The sequence below is a fragment of the Boleophthalmus pectinirostris genome, unplaced genomic scaffold (genome assembly GCF_026225935.1).
Source record: "Boleophthalmus pectinirostris isolate CB_2022bp ecotype Guang Dong unplaced genomic scaffold, ASM2622593v1 HiC_scaffold_8, whole genome shotgun sequence".
NCBI lineage: Eukaryota > Metazoa > Chordata > Actinopteri > Gobiiformes > Gobiidae > Boleophthalmus > Boleophthalmus pectinirostris.
Window position 1 is genome coordinate 23,886,717 of NW_026571515.1, and position 26,043 is coordinate 23,912,759.

General features: G+C 39.4%; 3 protein-coding genes across 3 annotated transcripts; 1 reads left to right on the plus strand and 2 right to left on the minus strand.

The window, feature by feature from the left end:
• Nucleotides 1-4,535: 4,535 nt before the first annotated feature.
• Nucleotides 4,536-11,159, minus strand: dhx35 (DEAH-box helicase 35). Its single transcript, XM_020929629.2, has 21 exons — nt 11,102-11,159; nt 10,654-10,781; nt 10,475-10,567; nt 10,197-10,274; nt 10,010-10,114; nt 9,879-9,940; nt 9,680-9,749; nt 9,540-9,599; nt 9,081-9,193; nt 8,898-8,994; nt 8,658-8,816; nt 8,363-8,573; nt 8,026-8,150; nt 7,759-7,813; nt 7,454-7,644; nt 7,282-7,359; nt 6,188-6,317; nt 5,905-5,986; nt 5,630-5,701; nt 5,438-5,549; nt 4,536-5,082 (listed from the first exon to the last, which is right to left on the minus strand). The coding sequence occupies exons 1-21, from the start codon at nt 11,139-11,141 to the stop codon at nt 5,044-5,046; spliced, it is 2,100 nt and encodes a 699-aa protein (XP_020785288.1). The 5' UTR covers nt 11,142-11,159; the 3' UTR covers nt 4,536-5,043.
• Nucleotides 11,160-11,692: 533 nt separating this feature from the next.
• Nucleotides 11,693-13,664, minus strand: rab5if (RAB5 interacting factor). The gene is made up of 4 exons (XM_020929944.2): nt 13,358-13,664; nt 12,847-12,950; nt 12,628-12,757; nt 11,693-12,331 (listed from the first exon to the last, which is right to left on the minus strand). Exons 1-4 carry the CDS (start codon nt 13,463-13,465, stop codon nt 12,290-12,292), a joined length of 384 nt encoding a protein of 127 aa, XP_020785603.1. The 5' UTR covers nt 13,466-13,664; the 3' UTR covers nt 11,693-12,289.
• An 867-nt stretch (nt 13,665-14,531) lies between these two features.
• Nucleotides 14,532-25,761, plus strand: zhx3b (zinc fingers and homeoboxes 3b). Its single transcript, XM_020929696.2, has 6 exons — nt 14,532-14,822; nt 19,439-20,298; nt 20,527-20,628; nt 20,837-22,249; nt 22,833-23,513; nt 24,371-25,761. The coding sequence occupies exons 2-6, from the start codon at nt 19,582-19,584 to the stop codon at nt 24,611-24,613; spliced, it is 3,156 nt and encodes a 1,051-aa protein (XP_020785355.2). The 5' UTR covers nt 14,532-14,822; nt 19,439-19,581; the 3' UTR covers nt 24,614-25,761.
• The last annotated feature ends 282 nt before the right edge of the window (nt 25,762-26,043 follow it).

Sequence of the window (26,043 nt, forward strand, 5' to 3'; positions counted from 1 at the left end):
TCACACAAACTTGAAATGCATGATAAAGTCTTTATAGCTAATTACTTAACTGCCCATAAGTGGATTTACTGCTATAAAGGCCAGGTTGTCTCTATGCACAAATGCTAGATTAATAATTTGAAAAAACATACACATAAGGCTTCCAATTCATAAACAGCAATTTTATGACTTATGATCAAATTAGAAGGAAATTTTACCAGGACAAACAGGGTCCTTTCACTTTATGGAACTTAAGAATAAAATTTTTTCTGATAACACAGTGCAACCAAGAAGAGGCAATAAGATCAAATGTCTCTACTGTAAGGACCATATCTACCACCCCTGTGCCAACGCCTGCACTGTAGCCAGAGCTTGAGCACCAACTAGTGTATGTGGAGTTCCACTGCTAAGAAAGCCTACCCCAAACACATTAATCATGAGCAGGGGAGTGTAAAATTCAATCGGCTCCTTCCATCCATTTCACATGAAGCAGACTGAAGGCCGGCCTTGTAGTGCCTTAGAATGGAGGGATGAAAAAAGAGGGGAAAAGAGAAAGAGGAGCTCCCTACACTTCATCAGAGCCCCTACTTCATAACAAATGGAGTGTCTCTCTGGTGGAGTAGTGCCATCAGAAACACGCGTTCTCTCTATCCATTTAATCCCGCGCGCTGGAGGAAGGGTCAGGGAGGTGCTCACAGCCGCTCGCCGCTTCCCCAGTCACACAGTAAACTACCTTTTAGGAATTGTTTCTCAATAAGAAATGATCAGTCCATTTATCTGCACCGGGCGGGCCTGTCTCTTCACCCAGACCTCCAATATTTTTCGTTTGACCTGATCAGGGCTATAAACTAGGCCGAGACACTTTCAATTTGTCACCCTGGGAGGCACCTTCCAAGTCCCATGCTACTGATTGCATCCTCCCTGCAGATGTAAAAATTCCTCCCAGGCTCAAAATCTTTTATTTATTCTTTTGTCATGCGAATACACCTGCTAAAAATGAAATATTCAGCTGAGAGAGATGATAAACACCCCCTCCCCCCTTTTTATAAGTGCAACACCAAACTAAAAATACATTTGTGTAGGGCAAATGATGTTATTATAAAATTAGATTAGGAGAATTGTGAAGACTAACAATTTCTACTTCATCATTTGAATAGTTTCCTTATACATATTTGTAACCAGAATTTGTCAACAATACAATGCAAAGCAACATTTCAGTATGTGGTGATGATTTCATGATGTGGTCTAGATGTCTTGAGGTTGTAAGTTAATTTAAAAGAAAAATATTAACCCCACTGTTTTCTTTCAAAACACGAACAAACTTTGAACAGGGGGTAATTACCATTCACACATGACTTGTGTTCCTATCAGAGCCTCTAAAACTGTTAAACATTCCTTAAATTGGATAAAACATGTCAATGATTTTACAAAAGGATTTGAAAAATAGCTGGTTAACTTAACATCACATGACAAGCCTGTTTTGAATTAACACAATATGGATTGCTGAGCTAAGGTGACCACTTCAAATTGTAGAAAAATACAGAAATATGAATGTGGTGGGGTATGGAGGAATTAAAGATCATTTATAACTGCAAAAACACTATACAGTTTTTAGTTTTTTTCAGTGGTGCACACATCAGTGCACAAAAGGATTAGAACAGCAAAGGTGCCAACACTTACAGCACTAAAAGCGAAACTTTAAGAGAAAAAAAAAACAATATTCTTATTTTTTCTATGCAAATGTCACTTTTTATAATTCATGTGGTATCAGTGAAAAAGAGCGATGAGGACGGGGCCTAGACTTTGCAAAACAATTAAAAGAGGGACAGGTGGTTACCCTAAGCTTAGGGTGACCAGAACCATAATCAAAAAGTGGGACATCCCTGGTATGTGGTAGTTAATAAAAAAATTGTGAAAGGAGTGTAATTATGGAAAATTGTTATGTACTCGGCACTAATCTGAGTCAGTGTTTTCTGTATTTTACTTAAATAAATGATAATTTATGCTTCTCTTTACAGTTGGCAGGGATCAGATTGGTCAATAATAGGGACACCTGGGACATTTCTTGTATAAAACTGGAACAAATCATTGGTTTTGGATAAATCTGCTGGGACAGGGGACACAGGGCCCAAAACTGGGACTGTCCTGGGTAAATAGGGACGTGTGGTCACTCTGCCTATGCAGAGCAGAACTGACAAACCAACATACAAACTTACCCTATCCACTTTTCTTTGATTGGCACCAACGACGGACACGCACGTCATTTCAGATAACACCAGCCTGGACAACATTTTTTAAAGTGTCAAGTCAGACAAGTTTGGGTTATGTTTACTGGTTTCATTTTTAATTACGCTCTAGAGTGTATAAATTAAGACTGCTGATACGTTTTCTATAAAGAGTGAAGTTTTTGCACCCATGATTAGCTTGCAATAATGACAGCTATGCTAACCAATCCTAAATGCTAATATCGTTTAGGACAAGGCCTAAGAAGTAAAAAGTGTAAAAGTAGTTTACCGCTCATCAAGTGAAGATTGTCATTGCTGACTTGGGCGATAATAGATAATAAAATCAACTAAGTGTGTCGAAGTCGAGACTGAGGGCATTTCAGCTGTAGCCTGTGCACATCCACACCATGATCCACACCATGATCCATGTCTGCGCCAAGAAAATGCGGGAAAAAAGAAAATAGTTGCGTCACCTGGATGATCTCATCATGCTACGGCTCGCCAAACTCCCCAGAAAAGGTTTGAAAGGTTTTATTATTTGTAGAATTTCTTAGCCTTACCATATGGCTTACTTTTCCAGTAGTGCATAGTTTGTTGGTTTAATTAATTAATTGACTGACTGATTTGCTGATTGGTTGATTGAATATCTAATTTTAAGCATAAGCAATAAGTTTTACAGGCCTAACTTTCATCTCATATCCACAGAAATGTCTACATAAAACGTGATTTTGTCTGTGGTGTGCATATTCATGAGAATCACCTTCCTGATATGTGCCGCATATTGAGGACGTTTTTCCATTCAAAAATATATTATTTTTTATTTTAAATTGTTAATCGTGGTCCTAATTACTCATAATTCTGAAAGCCATGATCATGGATAGTAATGTAATCATATAGTAAAACATCACGATTATGCAAATGCTGCACGTGTTTAAAGGAACATTTATCAAATAAATTCTTAAACCTGTACATCCTACAGTCTATGGGGACTAAGAGATGTTATTGCACCATTAGAGCCTAATTCTTTGAGTAAATAAAGGCTTTTTTGGGATGGTTACTCTGCCCTGTATTTATTTTCAGATCTACAGATTGTCAACGATAATGCAAGTCTTGTGTTTCATTTCAAACTTCTATCATGTCTCACTAGAGTACAGGCTATTATGAGGTACTACTGACATCTTGTGGTAAAACTGAGTCCTACATCAAAAACAGCACAACCTAGAGGTGAGTGAAATAATACTATCACACTGTAACTGAATCCCATGAATACTTGCATGGGAGTCTTGAATAAATTCAGTATAAGTGCATGGTAATAATGCTTTATTGGGTGTGAGGAGAGAAGGGCACAGAGAGTATTCTTATAGAAGTACAGTTAGAGTGTTACAGATCCAAGTGTCAGCACAAATGAGATTAAACAGGTTTTGTCATTTTGTCTCAACATGAAAAGACTTCAAGTACAGTCGATTAAGGTATTTAGGCTAGGTGCAGTTTAACATGCAACTTGTCCCTGTCTATGTAATCAGTACATTTACCCTACTCTATTCTAAAGTTTGTTTCCGTATTTTGAAACACAACTTTTACTTTATATTGGAACAAGATGTTGAGAGAAAAACATGCAGGCATAAGTAAAATTGAGTGATTTTATGGCTTTAAAGCTAATCCCATCAAAGAGTAATACAACAGTATTTTGTTCACAGAATGCTTCAGGCAGAAACAAAACATAAATGTTAAAGCTACATGCAGTAAGTAAAGTACTGCTAAATCTTTTTTCACTCACATTAAAATGTTGGCCAATGTGTTATAAAGGCAAGATTGTGAGATGGTTCAAATTTCGATGTTTTCTGCAATATACACTTGTCAAAGTGAATCATAACAGAATACAGATTTTAAAAACATCTACATTCAGTTAACACGGGGTAAGAATAATTAAGCATTCATTTGTTTCTGTTTTCATGAACAATGTTGAGCAATGTTTTTCAATTTAGCTAAGTCACATATCCCACCATGAACTTTCCATAAGTAATTTCCAATTAAATTCAGAAATTAGCGTTAAAGTAGCATGCAAGTTATACTGTATATGGTGAAGGAGCCTTTTATAAATGCAACAAGTTTTGATTTATCTTATGATTCCATGTTATCATAAAACAAACTGCACTTTATCTGTAGGTTTAAATTCACAGTTTTACATTTACAGTGTTAACATAGGATATTTGCACATTCCATTGTTTTGAAATGTGAAATAAACGGACTAAAACTGGCACTGTATGGTGACAAGGCCAATATCTTGAAGCTAGGTTGTTTGGAGGCATTTCAAAGGTCACAAAATAAATGTGTATTAAAAGTAAATATACTTTAACTGCATTAAATAAATAAAAAACATGTAAATAAACATCTAATGCTATTAAAAACATAAAGGCACTCAAAGTGAAACCTCCTCACAGTCACAGATTGTTCATTATTTATCATTCAAAAAACAAAACCACAAGCTAAAAAAATACTGAAGCCAAGGCCCAGGTGTGGCACCTTCACATGGCTTGAACCTGTTCTAGTTATGTACACATTAGAATTTACCTACTATACTAAACAGTCTCGCTTCAGACATCTTCTATTACTTCTTCTCATTGTCACAGACAAATCAAAGTAAAGGAAGCAGCTTTTCATGCAGACCAAATATCAGTCATTAGCTTCTGTTTCAGCACAGATCCATAGCATGAATGACTTGTGCAGGTGGACCATAAATATAGGCTATAAATACATTTATATACAATGAAATGGAATGAAGTATCGTGGCAGCTGGAAATCAGGGCTTCTAAATTAGATGGTAGAGAGATGGCAGAAGTTACAACACCCGGGACCTCTTACTGGCCAGTGAACCGTGCTGAAACAAAGCAGAAGGCACAGGTTAAAATCTAAAAATGAAATCACTCATTTCGGAAACTTAATGATGGAATGTGATGCCATCATAGAATACTATGTGTATGTATGGCTTTTTTCCATAAATGTATTAAATTAAATCAATGTAATTAAAAGCAAAATTGCAAATAATATGACTTGAAACAAGAAGTAAGACTTTGTAAGTAAGTAAAATAAGTAAAGTTAACCTAAGTTAATACATCTTAATTAGTCAACAGTGACGGGCACACTCTTACACTGCAAGGAAATAACTATTTTACTAATAGTTATTCTCTTACATCATAAGACTGTGCCTCTAAAAGGTTTAAGTTTGCACTAACCTTAGCCTGTTTGTAAAAGTGTGGGGCCAGCTCAACCAACCAAGACGACTCAACAGCCGTCACATCCCGCATGTAGTACTTTGTTGTTTGGACCACTTCATTAAAAACAACCCTGAAAATAAAACGACTATTGTGAGAAAATGTAAAATTTTAACAAGATTCAAGATTTTGTACAAGGCAAATATCACCCACCATTTTGGAGGTTTCTCTCCATACAACACAGAATTAGGGTGAATATGGAGCTCACGATCATCACGTAAAGTTCTGTGGGAAAAAAAATTAAAGCCAGTTTATTTATTGCAAATAACTTACTTAATTACTGTTCTCTGTTGATCAGGTGTAATGAAGTCTGCCTCATCCTAAATTTTAATGGTTCATTGTGTTGCTTTATATCTAGTAATTCGTCGTTCTTTCATAATAGAATGAATTTGTTCTCAGTGGATAATGTATGGAAAACAGTTCATCACCTATATGAACCAGAGTGGTGAATGCGGGCGGCATTGGCAAAAAACCCAGACACAATGCACCTCAAAATCACATCTGGGTCACCTGTGAGAGCAGAGGAATATGGCATGTTAAATATGTGAACATTATTTTATTCTTTCCCACTCTTTAGGCTCCGGTCAAAGTCAGTAACTATGAGCTGTCGGTGGAGTGCACATTACTCTCACGGGTACCTTTCAGCAAATTATAGTGACCAGTTTTGCAATTTTACATTTGCTAGGACCACAACTGTTTTGGCAAACTTACCTTCACTGGACGTCTTTGGCACCTTAAATTTGTTCATGAGACGCCGCAGCTGTTCTCGCACAGTCAGCGCTCTCAGCAGTCCCTTATAATTCAAAAAGTGTTGTTGGCACCACTGGGAGCTTTTTTGATGCTGGAAAGATAAACAAAACTATTCAGTAGAGAAATATGAGATGGCCATACAAGGTAAACCTAATAGTTGGACATTTCATGTTAAATTTCATGGGGATAAAGTTACTAAAACCAGATCTTGCACACATAAACAGAAAATATGGTGAATATATTTGGAAACTGATGGCTGGGGTTATAGGTGTCAGCAGGCCAAGACCTTAAAACAGGGGTGTCAAACTCATTTTGGTCCGGGGGCCGAATCCAAACTCCATGGCATATATACCCCAAAAACAGCAATAAGTTCAAATAATTGTGCAGAGAAACACAAATCTATTACAGAAATCTTTTTTAACTGATGAACTGTTTCTTTTACAAAATATTATATTATGAACAACCTGAAACTTTAAGAAAAATGCAATTTCAACACAATGTTTTAACATGAACTTGTATGCAAACAGGAATAAGTAAATTTTTCTTGGAAAATCCTGCACTCGGCTCCACTTTTCTAATTTTTGACATTTTTCTGATGAGGGTGTCACGGTCAACAGTCAAAACTATCATCCTTTAAGAGCGTTTGAAAAGAGACAAGTCTTCATTTATGCTGCTCTGGTGGGAGGGGCCACGCACAGAGACGCTGGAGACACTGTTATGCCAAGCACCGCAGAAAATTACCAATATTTTAATAGAAAATATAATAAAAATATTTTAGTAGAAAATCAGCCGAGGGACACATTAAAGGTCTTGGAGGGCCGGATCCGGCCACCGGGCCTTATGTTTGACACCTGTGCCTTAAAAGATAGTGGGGCTGTAAGAGCCACAAGAGGACATAAAGTTGTTTGGTGACGATACAGATTTTATATAGAGAATGAATCACTGCAGGACACCTGCAGGAAAACCATTCACCAGTACAGTAAAATAGTAATAAGAATTAACACTAGAAGTAAACATTACAAATTACATAAAAATGAATGCATTCAAAATATAACCTTTATAAATGCTTCATAAACATTTAGCATTGTGAGGTGGTCTCCTTCTGCTACAGCAAATTTTCGGTGCTCTCGAGCCTGTGGGATTGAGATAGCACATGTCATAATATATTGGCTAAAATGCTGAGAGGGTGATTCATTGAAATGTTTTACCAATCATATTTTTACTTACAGCAACTTTTTTCTGGTTGGGAGGAACAACAAATATATTCTGAATTTGCATCATCGCTGCTATAGTGACAATTTCTTTGGAGCACCCGAAGTTTCCAGACTCAAGAAGCATCTTTGCAAACATCGGGCTGAGGGGAAACTCAGCCATCCGTAACCCCATTGGATCAGTCAAGCGGCCATAATGATCCAAGCCTGGGAAAAGACAAAAACAGTAAAATACAATGAGATAGTCTCTATGTGTTTATACCAAAATGAACAAGCCTGAAACAATATAATCTGTCTTTCTTATACACATGGATGTTATACCTCCCAAAGCATACAGCAACTCCAACGCTTGAACCATAGTCTGTGCGGGCGGAGGCTGCAAAAAAGTCAACAGTTTATTTACATCCTTAATATGATAACAAATATTCATATTCGTAAACAGTCTTCTTAAATATTGACGTATTTAAATATATTGAGCACGTTTATTGGCTAGGAGCTACTTCGACTAATTAAAATGTATAAGAACATTTGATTTCACAGTGGGTGCACACATTACATGAGGCTATGGCAGCAAAATGAGCTACTCACGGAGAGAAAACTGAAGCGCAGCACATTGTCGATGCCTAATGCTTTGAGCTGCAGGATGACAGGAGCCAAATTGGTCCGCTGCATCTCTGGCACAGTCGCAGCAGGCAGTTTCTCATAGTCCTCCTCTGTGAAAAGGAACACCGGTGGAAATCAAAGATAATGAAATAAGACTGGGCAAACTAAAGTACTGAAGTGCCAGCTCCTTTATTTCCTTAGAGATAGGTGATAATGAAAATGTTCTTGTAGATAAGTTGCAATATATGGACAATTTTTAACCTGTATATTGTGCATTACCATATAAAAATTCACCCATGTTAAAATTTAAGAACCCATTTACCTGTATATAATCTAAAACATTTTCCTGGTCGGTTTCTTCCAGCTCTTCCAGCTCTTTGGCTTGCCGAAGCTTTGGAAATTGGGGTAACAACCAGTGATTCAAAGGCGGTGCGAGGGTTATAAGCCCGCAGTTTCACAAATGCGCAATCAATGACAAATACTATTCCATTTATGGTAATGGAAGTCTCTGCAATGTTTGTGGCCACCACAACCTAGAAAATATCAATATAAAATACTAGGTAAATGAATGATGGTGGCGATTTGCAATTGCAGTGTATATTGTAGTCAAGAATTACCTTGCGGACAGAAGGGGATGTCCTTTCAAACACTTTCATCTGATCAGCATAAGGCAGTCCGGAATACATAGGCAAAATTCGGAGATGTTTCTTCATGCCATATCGAGACAGAGTACGGGCTTGCTCCACTAGAAGAGATACTACTTTTTCCACCTCTTCCTGAAATATTAGACATAAAACTGGTTAAATTAAACACATTTGTGCAATCCCATTTTAACTATTAAAATTACAGTAACAAACCTGCCCAGTAAGAAACGCCAGAACATCTCCATCATCCTCTGTCTCATGAATTTTCAGCACAGTCTCCACAGTAGCCTTCACATAGTCTGGCACAGGACTGTAAACAAAATGGACATTAAACAGTAAATCATTACACATTGGTCACACAACAGACATTATATTTTCAGCATATTAGTTCTATACCTGATAGTATAGAAAACATCCACAGGAAAGGTGCGTCCTTCAACAGTCAGAATGCCACATGTGTCTTTGCTCGGATCACCAGATTCATTCAAGTTGAAGAACTCGTGGAATTTCTTAAGAAGCAATATTGTTCTGAGTTACCACGAGCAAAATACAATTTTTTTTTAATCAAATTTAAGGTATTTGAAAGTTAACTGTGTTTTCTTCCTCTTAAAAAAAGAGCTTACAACAGCAGCAAAAACAAATTTGCATGTATGGATAAAAGACTTTTTATGATGAGAAGTTTTATCAACCATTTTTGCTGACGCCTTTTGTTCTCAACATGCTCAAGGCCTGCTTTTGTCAGTCTTTCATCCATGTTTGTCAGATGTCAGATCAAAGGTACATGATCTGATATATTATCAGGTAATTATTTTCTCTCAACACAAGCAAATCTGCTCATTTTAACAGTGCTGTCACCTTGGCATCCAGGGTAGCAGAGGCTACAATCACCCGCAGGTCCCTTCGCTTCTTTTGAATCTAAGGAAAAAGCAACAATACTTTAACTATTAGAATGCTGTCAGCAAGCACAATTGTTTTCCTTTTCAACTACCACTTACCTTCTTTAGTAAACCAATGGCGATATCTGTGTAAAGGGTTCTCTCATGTGCTTCATCCAGCATCAAAACACTGCACAGAATAATCACAATGTAAATACAATGGTCTAAATTAAAACAATTTCACTGCATTATCCAAATCCACTTTATTTATATTGTACATTTTATAAATAAAACTGCAGTGCTGCAATTTATCATTTACCTGTATTTTTTCAAAAGAGGATCTGCCATCATCTCTCGCACCAGCATCCCATCTGTAAGGAACTAAAACAGAGCATAACAATAAGATAAAAAAATCTAAGGTCAAAATACTACACAAACGTGTCAAACTACCTTTATTCTTGTAGCTTGGGGATCAGAACAGTCATCGAAACGTATGGTATACCCAATTTCATGGCCCAAAAGAGCACCCCGCTCCTCTGCAACACGACCTGCCACCTATGTTGACCATAGTTAACAAGAATAATGTTTAATCCAAGAAAATACCAAGAGATAGTTGTAACATTATTGAAGTTCTTACAGAGATGGCTGCCACACGACGAGGCTGTGTCACCCCAATCACTTTTCCTTCTGCAGCCCAACCAGCTTCAAGCAAGTACTAAAAAGCATTAGAAGATTACAGTGGATATAAGAAAAGTTGTTAACTTTGCATAAATTATAATATAGCTTGTGGTGTCCAGATTGTTGAAATACAGGCCACTAAGCAAAAGTACAAGGTCATAGTTAATTATTCATTGGCAATCAGAATCAGTCCACTGCAGTACTATCCCTTCTTAACATAAAAAAGATCGTATTAACCTGAGGTATCTGTGTTGTTTTGCCGCATCCTGTCTCTCCAACAATGATGACAGTTTGAAAGGTCTCAACCAAGTACAAAATATTATTCCTGTGCTGAATACAGTGAAGAAATACATGATTATGAGGCGATGCACTGATGCAGGTATTCTTAAATCCTAAGGCTAGTAATGGGGCAAAACCTTAAAGACGGGAAGCCTCTGCCGCTGATTCTCTATGGACAGAGCAGTGTTCGGGTTGTAGATGACAGGGGAGCCAGTGGTCTCTGAAGTGAGGTCCCGTTCCTCTGAAATCCCCGGTCCCTCAGACCCTAGACAGCAGCAGGAGAAGGTGATGGAGATGGTGAAGACAGAGGTAGGGGTTAGCCTATCATTACAGTAGCATATACTACATTAAATTAAGGTTACAAAAATATTTATTAATGCAACTTGATCAACAACCACTATGTATTTACTGTGTTATTAGCGCTGTCATACGAAGTTCTGCTACCACAAGCATGATGATAAGAAGCTTCACTAAAAACACAACAGCACTAACTGAACGAATGAATAAATGGATGGATGTGTGCAACCCCTAAGATGACAACAGTGTCTAACGAATGCTTTGTATGTTGTGTTTTAATGCACTTACCCGGCTTCCAAAATTTCTTCGTGGGGAGAGAAGCCGCCATCTTGGCTTCTAAGTCACGTGTTACAAGCGGCAACGACGTCATGTATCCAGTCAATGGTGAAAAAGTAGCTATAAAAATAGCCCGCCGTTTTGACCATTGTTGGATGGAAAAGCCTTTAAACTTTTATACTAATCTTTTCTATAGCATTTGTATATTAGCCTATTACCTGTACCACAATGGTCTAATCAAGTTATCTTGACATTTAAAAAAACAACTTTTGACCAGTTCACAGAATAGATTTTATTTTTTTATTATTATTTGTTTGTATATTTTGTGACTAGTGGAAATAGACGTGCATTTATACAGGTGTCTCTAAATAAAAAATTAAAAACAATAGCATACACATTGTCATTTAAAATGGAGGTCAAATAACTCCCCCTCATTTATTGACTTTTAAAAGAGTTGATCAGAAAATACAATCCTTTTAAATATCAACCGTGAGAGTATTAATACAATGACCTTATAATGTCCTTCACTATAAAATACTTACTGATAAATGTTACATCAAACAAGATATAACATCGGTACAAACAAATCCATGTAATACTAGATGAATTTACAAATTGTACTTTTATTTACAGACAAGTTTAAATTAAAATGTTTAAAATAATGTAAGACTTTTAATGCAGTGTGATTTGCTACCGAAAAACAAATCTACCCAAATTACTCAAACAGCTTTGAATAATAAAACCTCTGCACTGTACTTCCATACACAAAAGCATTTTGTGGTTAGGGAAAATGTATTGCATATTTCCTTCCCTGTGGATTAGATGAACAGTGCACTAAAAGCAAATGCTAGGTCTTAAGTAGAATTTATTATTCAAATGCAATTAAACCTTTTACATAAATTATAGTAGGTTGGGGAAATGTGCTTGTTCACAAATAGAATGGGTTTGTTACCAAAGTTGTTCATCAGTTTCTGGATTGCTTATGCTTAAAAATGTACATTATTTGTTCCTACAGAAATTGGTGTTGAACTCAAAAGTACTGAAAATGTAATGGAAGATGTCTTGATGAAATATAAAAATGTTTCTTTCCAACATGGTTCCCACGAAGCACTGCAGATTGTGATGACATAATGTACCGCCCTCATTAGCCACAGAGAGGTTTGGCATGATCAAGAATGATATTAATGTCCACAGAAGAAGTTAGTCAAAATGTAGGGCTGTGTAAAAGATTATCCACACCACCTGGAAAAGGACATGACAACCACCAGTTAAATACAAAAAATGCAGAGTTTAAACAACTTAAAATGTAGTTAAGTGTGATAATTTGAGATAAATAAAGTCAGCCAGCTCAACAGCAAATGTTATTTTTACAGGCTGTCAAAATATGGGATTACATGGATATGTGTTTACAAAAATAGGCCAAACTCAAACTTGAGCCATAAGGTTTTATTTGTTTTAAGTGACTTGATTGTGTACATGTTATTATGATGCATGTTTCTAGTTTAGTCTTCACAAGTCATCCATCCATGTGTTCTTACCAGAAAAAGAGCAAAAGATGTCATGAATCCTTCTTTAGTGAGTTCCCATGTGCCTCCATATTCTTCCTCATCAATCTGTTGAAAGCTGCTGAAGTATACATACAGGACCCCTGCATTTATTATGCAGAATCTAAAAAAAAAAAAAAAAAAAGGTTAGGATTTTTGTATTACTTGTGACATGTATTTGAATGGAATGGGGGACTATATAAGCATATTTACATGGCTATTCCCAAAAATCCTTTTAATGGTGCAATGCCCCATATGACACCAAGTATTACAGCAATAATTTGACGAAGCCAGTAGACGACATCTAAAAACTCATCCTGCAAAAAAACAAACAAAAAAATAAACAATGTAGTTTATACAATGTGTTCAGAAGGGATGTTTACAATAGGTCTGACACTGACTCACACCCTAATAAATAAGAGGAAACAGCTGAATATATGAACAGTCACTAATCAACCAATTTGCCTAAGGGCTATTTGTACTGTTGTATTGATGTACAAACATTAAAAAAGACATTTATATCTAATCCTTATAGTTCACGAGTAAAAAGAACAAAGACCCTCAAGAGGATTAAAATAAGTTAAATAGCCATAGCCTCCCATAATCCTTAGCATAAAGGTTAGCATGTTTTAAATCAGCTGTATGGAGCAACATGCAGTATTTCCTTGTATTGAAAGTTTGAGTTAGGTTGAAGTCCCACAATTCCCCTACAAGGACAGCTGACCTTCTCCTCCCAAACGGCGTTACTGCTGAGGGCTTTGGTCCATGTGGACTGTTTTACACCTCCATTCGCCAAATGACTGTCTTCTTTCCTCTTCGCACTGCTCGTCATTTTGTTAGATTTCCAAAGTTAAGGGCACTATATCCACCCACTGAAGCGCTTTATCTGTGGGAAAGGTGGAAGAGTAGTTGAAGAAAAGTCAGTAAGTAAAATAAGTGGAGGTATTAATCCAAAAACGCTGCGCTGATCTGACAGATTTTGGACTCTCGGCTAAGAAAACCATTTGAGCATGCGCAGACACGTTTGACCCCAGCCTCGAAGAACCAATCAGAGAGTGCGACGTTTCGGTCCCTAAAACAAATGAATCAAACAGCGACCCTTATTGGCATGAAAAAATATCGCAGAATTTAAAGCAACTATTTAATATTGGAAGCAATTTGGACATCTCACGGGCCAAATTTTTGTCAGGATAAAAAAAAAGTATAATAACAACAAACGCAACACCCAAGTCTCCAACTACACCGTGAAGATAAGGAAAGCATTGATGGAATCTTAATATGTGTGTTATAATGTTAGTATAATAAAAAGTAATTATTATAGATCCATGGGTGCTCCCATAGCTTGCATGACCAGCCAGTCATTTCTACGTGTGGTTCTGGCTAGCCAGGAACTAATTAGGTCTAATTTCGAGCTTCTTGGATAAACCAGTAGGGGGCTTTTGATCTAATGATCAAATATCATGGATCTACATGACCTATATATGGCAAATATGTTCTGTTAATTATAGTTCAGAGGGCTGATGGTGATATATTATGTGTTTCATTGAGGGACTTTGTTCATTTAATTCATTTCAACGTAAGAAGTCCCATTTTCTTGCCTAGACACCTTTATTTGACTTTTTTTTTAAAAAGAAAAGAAAAAAGAAAGGCAAAGGCATGTATGTGAATAGACAAGTCAGTAATGAGCCAACAAATGTGCATTAATTTCAGGGTGATGATCTGAACTTTAGTTACCTGGGGAGGGGGACAGGTGAGATTCTGCCTTATGCCCTGAGAGGATAAAATGGCACACAGTGCAGTGGGCTTTTAAAAGTCATTCTGCCCCCCACACCGGCCAAGGCTAAACGGGTCGAGATGTGACTCACTTTTCTCTCTCCGCGGTGGAGCCTCACGCCAACTCTACGTCTGTGACGTCTGTATCACGTGTCCATCTCTTCTCTCGGTACGTCTGCCGTATTTTCCTCCTCTGCCTTGTGTCTGATAAACCGAGAGCACCAGGCGCAAAACAAGCACAGCACACGAGCACCGTGGGCCCTGTGTCACGTTGATCCCAGTCGGGTTTCAGAGGAGACCCTTTACCCAAGTTACCATCAGCTGCGCCCCCGCCTCCGGGCTGCGTACCGCTCTGAGCCCGTAGCACTGTAAACTTTTCACAAATCAGCGCCAGAAGCGACCCGAGACAAAGCCAGGTGAGTGCGTGGGTTTTGTGTTATGTATGTGAAACTCTTCATACCTCTCCAAACTTGTGTGGAGCACACCTTTGTGGGCTTTGGCGAAGTGCTGCTGGCCAGCTGTATGTCGCCTGCCTAAAATGGCGACAGCCAACGGGAGGAGAGAGTGGTACTGGGCTGAGGTTTGGGTTCTGCCTCGTATCCAGTCTGATTGTGCCCTGTACCTGAGCATATGATCCAGAGTGGGCTTTACTCCGCCTAACGCGCATAGAGTGAGAGAGCACGCATCACTGACGGAAATGTTTAACGCTGCTGCACTCACTTATGAACGTCAGTGAGAAAGTGTCAGTTTAGTTATGAAAATATTATTTTGCCCATATCATTATTTAGTTAAAATTTAACATTGTGCTTACATTTGTCTTTTACGTTTATTGGTCTTACAAAACATTCGGGGTAGCATAGTGTGTGTGTGTTTAAACCCTTTAACCCAAAACAGCTGTATGTATACCACCTTAAATGTTTATTTAAATCTTGCCCTGTTTTTTTTTTTTAGATTGGTAAATGTCTTTGGGGTATGTTTAATATACATGATGTGCATGTCCCACTAACCTTTCTCTCAGTAGAAGGGTGGAATCACGTTAACATCCTCATCATCTTCCTCACTGTTGACAGTTTAACTCTTAGGATTAGAGGGAGCTCTCCCAGACAGCTCATTTGTGTCTGACGTCCATGTGAGCCTAGACACAGGGACATTAATCCAGGTAGTTGTAGCCCTACATTACACAGCTCACCTTTTGATCCACTGAAGTCATACCTTAATGAATTTTCAGTTGAATGATACCTATAGCTCAGAAAAGTTAGATTTCCTTAGGCAATACAATCAATGGACTACTTCCTTATTATGGACGTATTGTTTTTTGCCCTAGTGACACCTTCTGGGAACAGGCCATATAGAGTATTATGTTGCTGCTTGGGTTTGAAGTTATTGTCTTTTCTTGGATTTTCTTTCTGTCTGGAGCAGTTACTCTGAAATATTTACAAAAAATTCTGTACATTCACTAGTTTTTGCAAACCCACACCAATGGCAGCTTGAGAAAGTGCATTTTTGGTTATTATTGTGTGCGCCAATCTGGTTGTGGCCCTCTCATGTTTCCACTGTATGCAGGATTTGGTCAGCAGCAGTAGCAGCCTCTGCTCTGCTTGGCTGGTTAACAGCTTGTGATGTCAGCCATTTTAGGTTGGGTAGCACAGAGCACAGTCTTCCGCCATTTTTCTCTCCCTACTCTCTCAGCAACCCAGTTTTAACGCCTGCACTGACAGTATCCTCAACATTGCAAGCATCTATATAACCCAGACAACCCTTCCCTCCTTCAAATGGGAGTGAGATAAATTAAAATGTGGAAAAAAATGTGGATGTGGGCATACATTTTTGATTCACCTTATTAACAGAGGCCTAATTGGCCTTGATACGTGAGAAATGGTTGAATTCATTCTGCTGGTAGTGAAGGTGTGGAGTGAGCAGTAATATTGGTACAGCAACATCACAAAGCCCAGGTGGATTCTACTTTGACTTTCTGATTCTCATTGTTCATTCTATTCCATCTCGTCTCAAGCTGCTTAAGGCTTTAGACAAACACCTCCAGATTCACCAACAAGCCATTGCTTAAGCATGACTGCTCCCTTACATGAAGGCGTCAACTCTGGCCAATGGCACGCCTTGGCGACAGCGCCCACACCTAGCTAGGAGACATCAACACCATGCAGGGACGCACTGAAATAGGAGCAGGGCTGTGACTCTCCAAATACCAGTCCCACTGATGTGTGCAGCAAACTGGCCACAACAGAGACGGGGGTCTGCAGTAGCCGAGTACTTTAGAGAAATGGGCTATAAGGAGACAGAAAGAGAGCGATGGGCGGAGAAAGAGAGGGTAGGAGGTGGTTGCCATGGGAGACAGTAACACACCAGTGGCGCTGCCGACCTGTCTCCCCAGGCCAAACTTGGATGAACAGTGAGAAGAAGTCAGAAGCCAATAAAAGAGTTGCTGGTCTTATGTTACTGAGAAAAGTAACCAAGGGCTCCCAAAAGTGTGGTGCACAGGCCAAACACTGGCCCTGGAGTCTACTCTACTTATTATGTGAAGTACAAAGACAGTTTAGTTATACCGTCTGATCGGTTTGATAGATTGTGTTTTATCAAACAATCCTTTTTAGAATTCGGCCTTGAAGTTGACCCACTAATACAGTAGATCTGTTTTTGCTACAGCTAAGTAAAGCTTTTTTGAGGGTATTTGAGCACCAGTTAAATTTTAGTTTAAAAAATTACAAGTTGGATCTGCTACCAATAAGCTGTCTCAGACTGCAGTATACCTAGGACTACATATAGGAAGACAGGACGTTGCGAAGGCCATCACTGTTCATAACATGCTTCACTTTTTATCATCAGGCCATAAAACAAAGCAAAACATATTGTCTCGGTGTGTCAGTGGGACAGTGTTGACTACCAGTTTGGTAAACAAGGCTCACAGACAGGCATGCAGGCATCCACCCCCACACACTCACACACAAATACAAGCAGGGTGAAGACCACGCACACCACACCACACCCGGCACATCTCCTCTTCCTCTGCACTAAAGTCTCACAGGAAACCCACACAAGCTAACAGACGCAAACCCACCATCACACCATGGTCACTGAACCTGTATGCACCATTTGAAAAGTGAAGAGCTGATGCACTCTTAGCAGTGAGTCAACTAGCATGCAGCATTCCAGTGAATAAAGCCTTCTGATTTTAACATGCCAGTAGCTTGTCAACATTGTTCATATGAGAATAAGGGCTAGTGGTTTGGCATAGATCATCAGTACATTTTACTTCAACTGTAGTATGTTATGGTGTGCTCATTTTATACCAAGTTATCACAAATATTTTGTAGCAAGGCTAAACCAGGTCAAAATCAGGACTAGCAAAACTGCGGTTAAGCCAGGGCTAGAAAATAACCCAGGACTAAATCTGGAATGCATCAGAGTAAAACCTAGGATCTGAGGAGTTCAACAATAGACACCTGGTGTAGTCTCTCTACCTGTATCATAGTGTTGAGTATCCCTGATTCAAATATCACTTTACATTTTATCAAATTGTGATATTCAAGGCTGAGGTAAAGTCAAGCACCAGGTTGCTTTAGGTTGGAACATTCCAGTTCTTGCAGTGGAGTAGGGAGGGGTGAGGACTTGTGATTGTAGTACGGAGCAGGGGGGCGGGGGCTTGGCAGGGCACAGGGCTGCTGGTGGTGTGGTTGGAGGAAAATTCCTGGCTCAGACACCTCACTGCTTCCTCCACAACAGTTCACACCCCTCGTTCTCCTCGCCTCCTCACCCGTATCCCATCCCCCACCACCCACATACACCCAACAGGACCACGTGATGGATGGCTGGAATTGCCCACCCATAAGCCTTTGTGTGGGTCATGTGACCAGGCAACCTTGGCAGCACTGTGCCCCCTGATGCAGAACTGAATGGCAGGGGAGTGTTGGAAGGGTGCATGGCGGCCTAGGCCAAGGGCAGTTAGTCTCCCTGGGGTGTGTGTGTGTGTGTGTGTGTGGAGCATCACGTTCCCTTGACTGGAGGAAACTTCACTGTTAACCCCTCACTCTCCATCAGCTCTCTAGTCTCGTCAGTGTTAAACAACCACAAAGCAATTTCCAATTCATCACTGTTTCATAGACTGGAATGCCTGATCTACACTAAATTGCAAACTAGTAATTGTTTAAAATGCTTTTAACTTCAGTGCACTTTATCTGGTTATAATATCCACTGGCAAGCTGTTATTCTGTAATAAAGGCTACACTTTGTTACATCAGTAATTCTTGACAATATATACTAGTAGATGACTACTTTCTGAAACTGGTAAAACATCAAGAAGTGTGTATCACTTAGTCATAGCCTCAGATGAACTCAAACTATGACATATTTCAGATTTTAACACATGTTGGAGCAATTCTAAAGCAATTGTCTTAATCAATTTAAATGAATTTTACCTGAGCCTGAGTTGTCAGTGCAGAGTAATTAGTTGACTAATTGCCCTTGAGCCATCCTTTTAATCATGCATCAGTTCACCTCTTTGTTTCTAAATAGAAAACACAACATATGATGATTTGTCATTTTAATTAATATTAATTTCTAGACAAGTTGTATTTTTGTGAGTTTGTCCTTGAGTTCGTTCTTTCTTGATGGTGTCTAGTGAAACTGCAGCAGTGAAAACGCCAGCAAATGCAGAATGCGCTCTCCTCTCGGTTGGGGGTGTGTCCGCGTGAGGGGAAGTGAGGCAGAGCTGTGTGGGGGAGGGGACAGAAGGGGAGACGAGAGGAGCTTTCCCCAAAAACTCCAGTACAGCAGTAGTTTGAGCTCTGAGTGGTTGTGATCAATCTAGAGAATTGGTGTCACTTGATTATCACCAACTGATCAATCACTTCTTGATGGACATACTATGAAATGGAAACACTGTATGAATGACTTTGTATCTTCTTGAATCATTTTGCATTTTACTGCTGTTTATGTTTTGGTTTGCAACAAATTATCAAAACATCTATTTTACAAAAAAAAAAAAAAAACTAAATTGATTTTCCAACTTTGCTTCCAGGATGGCCTCTAGACTGCAGTGAGCGAATGACCTGTGCTGTGGACATGCCCTCCCATCCACCAACCCCCACGCCTGGTCTACAGTGAACCAGAAACCGGTCTGTACTCTCACTCACACACCCCTGACAACGAGCTGGTCACGCCATGGCCAGCAAAAGGAAGTCTTCTACTCCTTGCATGATCCCTAGCAAGGTACTACGCCCCACGGACGAAGCAGACCAGGATTCTCCCATGTATCTGGGACCATCTAGGAGTTTGGACATTGATCTAAATAATTCCCTGGATGCTAATGAGAAGGCAGAAACAACTGAGGAGAAAGATGACACTTATACCTGTCGACCTTGCAACTTTGAAACGCAGGATCTTAACTTGTTTTTGGACCATGTATACAGTGGGCACCCAGATTTCCGTGCGGACCCCAGCTTTCTTTGCCTCACCTGTGGGATTTCGTCAGCAAAGTTTGAAGGGCTAGCGCTTCACAATGCCCGGGTTCACCCCAGCACTTTGAATACCACTCTGCAACTGAAAATGAAGGACAAAAGGGTTGTGGTGGAGCAGACTTTACTCAACAGGACAGAGGCTGGCAAGGATGTTGAAATTGCGATCACAAAAACTCCTATTATGAGAATGCTCAAGGGCAAATCTGAGCCTAAAAAGATAGTGGTGTCACATACTATATCGGATGAAGCAGAGTCACTTCCCGGGGCGAGAGAGACTGACCGGAAAGAAAGTGCTACAGCAGTAAATGTTAGTCATGTCTCCACTCTGGTCCACAATGGCACAGCTAAAGTCATGCCCTCTGCCATACAGATAGTCAATGGTTCTGGAGCCTTGCCAATGCTTAAGACGCCTATAACTCAAGTAAGGTTTTTTTTTTTTTATATATATCTCATGCACTTTTATTTTAACAAATTGTATAAAATATTATGTTTCATTGTTCAAAAATGTTCTTATCATCAGCAGAAGAATTATATGTCTTCACATGGCCAAAAATAAACATAAACTTAAACAGATAAACACACAGATAATTCTTCTGACTGTTTTTGAAAATTCACTTTTTCAAAAGATAATGTTTTATTAAATTTGTAGGTGGTGTCTGTGGTCCAGAACAAAAATTTGCATCACTCCACATCTGTTTCTGCATCGAATGTGTCCTCTTCATCATCACAGTCTTCTAAAAACCTCCCTAAGGTAATTTTATTTCATTTTTGTATAGTTTTGCTTGGACATGTTTTGTATGTTGCTAGTGCCTATTACTCACTAACCAAAAGGTTGGCGATTTAATCCTTGTGTTATAAGCAATGCATACTGCTTTTTATTTTGCAAGAGTCTTCACCCATACAGGTCTGGCAGGTGTTTCTACAGAAGTAGTGTAATATACTTTGTTTTTGCATTCTAGGTGATGATTCCTTTAAGCAGTATTCCGACATATAGTGCCTCTATGGATGAATCTTCCTTCCTGAAGACCTCCTTTAATAAGTTCCCGTATCCCACAAAGGCTGAGCTCTGCTACCTGACTGTTGTCACCAAGTTTCCAGAGGAGCAGATTAAGATTTGGTTCACTGCTCAGAGACTGAAGCAGGGCATCAGCTGGTCTCCAGAGGAAATTGAAGAGGCCAGAAGGAAAATGTTCAATACCATTATCCAGACAGCACCAGCCAGTTCACCGAGTCTCACTAGCCCTGCTCAGCACACCATAGCCGTTCTGCCGGCGTCATTGGGGGCGACTGGCCTGCCCCAAATCCTCCAGGGGTCTTTAGTCAGCCAAGGGGGTGTGATTGTTACACAGCCTATGATGGCCAATGGTATTCAGGTTAACAGCGCTCCAGTAGCACTCGCTGTTACACCCAAGCCACAAGCAGCTGCCCGGCCCATGATGCAAGCTCGCCCTGCTGCCGCACTGGTGGCAGACAAGGGAATTAGTATGGTGGTAGGGACTGTGGGCAGCAGCAGTGCAGGGACCAATGTTATTAGTCCCAGTAAAAGAAATGGATCCAGCTCTGTTACTAATAGTCAGGCAAGTGTCATCAATCTTAGTCTAGCTACCAGCAACCGTGCAAAAACAAATAATATTAATGGTAAACCTAGTAATTTAGAGTCCCAAAACAAAAGCAATTGTAAGAATAGCAGTGATACTAAAAATGCCAAATCCAGCAGTCCTAGTGTTTTACAAACTGACAGCACAGACACTACAAGCAAATATGCACAAGGCACAAATATTGATGATTTCCACTCCTCTGCCAGTAATTCTCCAAGCATCAAAATGGAGGACGCCGCATCACCCGCCTCCAAATCTTCCTCACCCTCTCCTTCAGCTTCCTCCAGCTCCATCTCTGGCTCCAAAACCCCTGTCAACCCTTTCTTGGACCCCAGCTTTTACAAGGGCAAAAAGTCACAAGAACAGCTCAGTGCTTTGAAAGATAGTTTTCAGAGCAACCAATTCCCCGACCAGGAAGAAGTGGATCGGCTCATTGCTTTAACTGGACTCACAGTGAGGGAAGTCAGAAAATGGTTCAGTGACAGGCGCTACCACTTGCGTAATCTTAAAGGGTCACGTACTTCAGGAGGATCAGGCAAAGACAAGACTTCAACTAGTGCTCCGAGTACACCAGGGAGTGGCACAGCTAACATTGGTACCCCTCTGGATCTTTCGGAGACCAGTGGCACACCAGACGCTAAGAACACAGCTGCTCCTCAGAGCCCACCACCATCACAAATTCCCACCTCTCCCACCACTCCCTCCAGACGAGCCCCTAGACCACCATCTCCAGACTTCACTGCAATACGCTACAAAGAGAGAGAACCACATCAGGTAACAGAATCACACAATCTGGAATAATGGTATATTCATTTGTTTTTCTATGTTTTGAGGCTGAAGTTTTGGCCATACAGTTCTTGCATAGAGAAAACACCATGGGAGGAGATGGGACGTAAGACAGGCAATTGTTGTAATACTTGAAGCAGCAAAAATAATAAATACATTAATTACATAAGTGACATTTGTTAGGCTGTTAAGTCTTGTTTCATACTTAAAATACCCATGTCATTTTTCTGGTGCGGTGTTCGCAACCATAAACATCTAGCTGCAAAGAATTCCTTCAAAAACATGGCTTCTTACTGTGAGTGAGGTCACTCCTCCACAGATCTGACCTGTAACTTGGTCAGATAGCATCACCTGCTTGTCTTCATGGATTAGTCTAATTCGATACAGTGGCAATAACCACAAGAGATATCAGATGTTGGGCACTCAAGCACATTGAGTACATTTTTACTTTTTTGTGTGCATTTTTTAATTTTGTATGTAATTTCATTCAAAATTCTGCAGAAGTTTTTCCTCCATGGATGTCATTTTGCTTTACTATTATTTGCATAACAATTTGATTTTGACTTTGTAGGTGAAAGCACTGGAGGCAAGCTTTTCCCAAGACCCGGACCCATCCAACGAGGAAGTAGACAGACTCAGAGCTGAAACTAAAATGACCAGACGTGAGATCCACGGCTGGTTTACAGAACGGAGGAAACGTGTGGCAGCTGAGAAAAAGAGGGAGGATGAGGAGCGGGCCATAAGGGAGGAGGAAGAGGATGAGGAGGATGAGGAAAAGCCTAAAGTCAATCCAATAAAAATCAATCTTAAAATGTTAAAGGTGACTGAAGCAAAACAGGAGGGTGAGGCTTCCGATAGCCCCTCTGTTAATTTACAAAAGACACCATCATCATCGCCAGGTCCAACCCAATCCTCAAAACACTCCTCCACAACACCCAAAACAATTGTGTCTCCCAAACCGGCAGCTTATAGAGGCAAGAAGACCCCTGAACAGCTGCATATGTTAAAACAGATCTATGCCAGGACACAGTGGCCCAGTGCTACCCAGTATGATGAACTGATCTCAGGTACAGGACTGCCCAGGCCTGAGGTGGTCCGCTGGTTTGGAGATTGTAGATATGTACAGAAGAACGGACAGTTGAAGTGGTTGGAGACGTATCAACGCACAGCACTGAGTGAAGATTTGCAGAAGGGGAATGAACAGGCTCTGCAGACACATCTGAACAAGAATGGCCGGCTTAAAGAGTCTGAGGTATGGAACTGGAAAGTTTAGAGATGCATACATGTTGTGCTGTATTTGAACATGGCCATAGTGGTGTATTGTTGTAAAGTCAAAGTGTGGGGTCGAGAATACAAAATTTTCTTATTAAATGTTAGAGTTGCTAATTGTACCAGTCCCAATACTGCTATTTAGGCAAATTTACTCATTTACCTAAAATGCAATGAATTATTAATTTATTTTTCAAGGGATCATTAAATAAAAGTGCATGGATGAATGTGCATTGAAGAGCATTTAAACAGATTTTCTGGTCTGGGCAATTATTTTGACATTTAATGGTGATCGTAGGCATGACACTCCATGCTCAAACACACTTTTCCCCAACCACACCTCCAATTGCTATTGGTCAGCGTCTGTTATGCTGTGAGTGATGGGCAGATTTAACCAATGGTTTAAGTTAGTTATCACTGGGAGACAATGTAAAGATATTAAATGCACATGAATAGTCATAATATTGAAATCATGACCTCTTATGAAATTAGCTATGTTCACATGCACACCGAAATCTGATTATCTGATTTCTGAACATTTATTATTTAATGACGTATAAATCACACAATCTGATCTAATGTTCGTAATCAGTGGAATCATCAGTGGTCAGAGAGAAATTTGATCATTATGCTTTTTACATGTCATTTAAGTCTTAAAAAAAAATCTAATAATAATGATTTTGAGTGTACATGTAACTCCAACCATTGTTTGGTTTATCATCCACCCTTATTTATGTGATGTATTGCAACAGTACAAGGAGTAATTCATTTTAGTTCTGTTGACTTATTGTATAATTGCTGCTTTTATATGTGACTGACTGAGATGTTTTTTGTGTACAGCTTGAACAGTTGATAGAAGCCAGTGGCTTGACGAGCGACCTGGTGAAATACTGGTTTTCTACCAAAACCTCTTCTGTCCCGCTGCCCCAAATAACAGAGAACACAAAACCTGCTATACCGGGTTCAACATCATCAGATGCCCAGCTGCCAGGGTCTGCATCTCCTCTGGAGCCACAGCCGGGAGCAGGAAACGAGGAGAAGATGGAGCAATCTGTGTGTGGTGTGTCCAAACCTGATGAATAAGAATATGAAATAACGAGAAAATAGTCTAGATGTGTTTTGGAAAAAAACAGTGTGTCTGATCAGATATGCTATGATAGTGGTCCCTGTTAGTGTGTAAGATAAGGTCTATGAGCCAGCAAGCAATGTGACAGAGGCAAGAATAGGTAACCCTAAGGACCTGAAGTGCTTGATGCTGAATACAGTGTGTCACTGCTTTGCATATGGGGTCTCAAATTATAAATGTGTGGTCATAAAGTTATGCTTGATTAGTCAGAATGCAATAAATAAAATTCCTATTATCTATTGTTGTAATATTTTATGACAAAGCTAGTAGAAAAAAATCTGTTCATACTATGGAGGAGTATTTTGAAGGCTTTGTTTTAATTGAAACTATGTAGCAGGTAGTCTTTATGCCTGAATCCAAAACCACAGGCACTGTTATAACCTGATCACAGGGTGAAAATGAAAAGGGTAGAAATGGTCTTCTCCCATTACATACTGGCAGACGTTAATCATCCTCAAATCCTATCTCTTCTAATGATTGTCAATTCTCGTTTTTTGGTGATTTTAACAACCAAAGAGAGTTTATCTGCTGGTATAGCTCTCATCCTTCGCTGTTTACCTGTCCTGGTGTGACAAAAGTAGATGATGGAAATGTAGTCATTAGACACATTAGAGATAATGTACATACTACTTGTTGGGATAGGGTGCTTGCCTTAATGTCAGCCATTATCATCCATTGTTGTTCTTTTGCACTCAATCACTTTGAAACCATGCTTACAGCCTTTCTGAATGTGCTGATATGTGAAACAGCAGCACTGATTTAATTTCTGGGCCTGGAAGCATTCTGAATGAATTTGTTACCCATCCTTCAAAGATGTACATATTTTTGGTAAAGAAAAAATAGTGGTCGCTATAGCTGAATAAATTGTCATCCAAAGAATGCAAGCATCCCGGTGTTTAATAAGAAACTGACTTGTATTATGTTTTATGTATGAAATATTTGTGTTGTAGCATTGAGTGCTGCTTGGCGTTATTGTTGTTGGAAAATACATTTTTTATGGAACTTTGGTAATAAAGAACAGAGTTTGTTTCAGCAAGCTCCATACTGACGCTTAATGTACAATTTTTACAACACTATTTGCAAAATAAAACAACTTGTAATACAATGTGTAGTTGACTGTTTTGTTTACATTTTCTGTAAAGGTTTTGATTAAGCACCCAAAATGATAGTTTTATTCAGCTGGCTGTATTACTGCATGTACTGCATTGGGCCGAAAATTGTTTTACAATGAGTGAAGTGAAGGACCAATCTCACATGGATACAGAATTTAGAACCATACCAAAAACTAGCAAATACAAAGCACTGAAGACAACTCTGAGACTAAAAAGTCTCACTTGGTTATTCTTTTACTTTAAGAAAAGCAAAAACTGTTTCCCTGAGTCTAGTA

Excerpts from the sequence above, each read along its gene's own strand:
- dhx35 (XM_020929629.2), bottom strand. The coding sequence starts at position 11,141 with ATGGCGGCTTCTCTCCCCACGAAGAAATTTTGGAAGCCGG. Across the intron at positions 8,995-9,080 it reads GATGTTTTCTATACTATCAG|TCCTGTGCCAGACTATGTGA; the intron begins GTATAGAACTAA and ends TTTTGTTTACAG. Across the intron at positions 5,083-5,437 it reads ACTTTTACAAACAGGCTAAG|CACGGTTCACTGGCCAGTAA; the intron begins GTTAGTGCAAAC and ends GCTTTGTTTCAG.
- zhx3b (XM_020929696.2), top strand. The coding sequence starts at position 19,582 with ATGGCCAGCAAAAGGAAGTCTTCTACTCCTTGCATGATCCCTAGCAAG. Across the intron at positions 20,299-20,526 it reads TTAAGACGCCTATAACTCAA|GTGGTGTCTGTGGTCCAGAA; the intron begins GTAAGGTTTTTT and ends TTAAATTTGTAG. Across the intron at positions 22,250-22,832 it reads AAGAGAGAGAACCACATCAG|GTGAAAGCACTGGAGGCAAG; the intron begins GTAACAGAATCA and ends TTGACTTTGTAG.
- rab5if (XM_020929944.2), bottom strand. The coding sequence starts at position 13,465 with ATGACGAGCAGTGCGAAGAGGAAAGAAGACAGTCATTTGGCGAATGGA. Across the intron at positions 12,758-12,846 it reads GGATTTTTGGGAATAGCCAT|ATTCTGCATAATAAATGCAG; the intron begins GTAAATATGCTT and ends TTTTTTTTTTAG. Across the intron at positions 12,332-12,627 it reads CATCTTTTGCTCTTTTTCTG|GTGGTGTGGATAATCTTTTA; the intron begins GTAAGAACACAT and ends GTCCTTTTCCAG.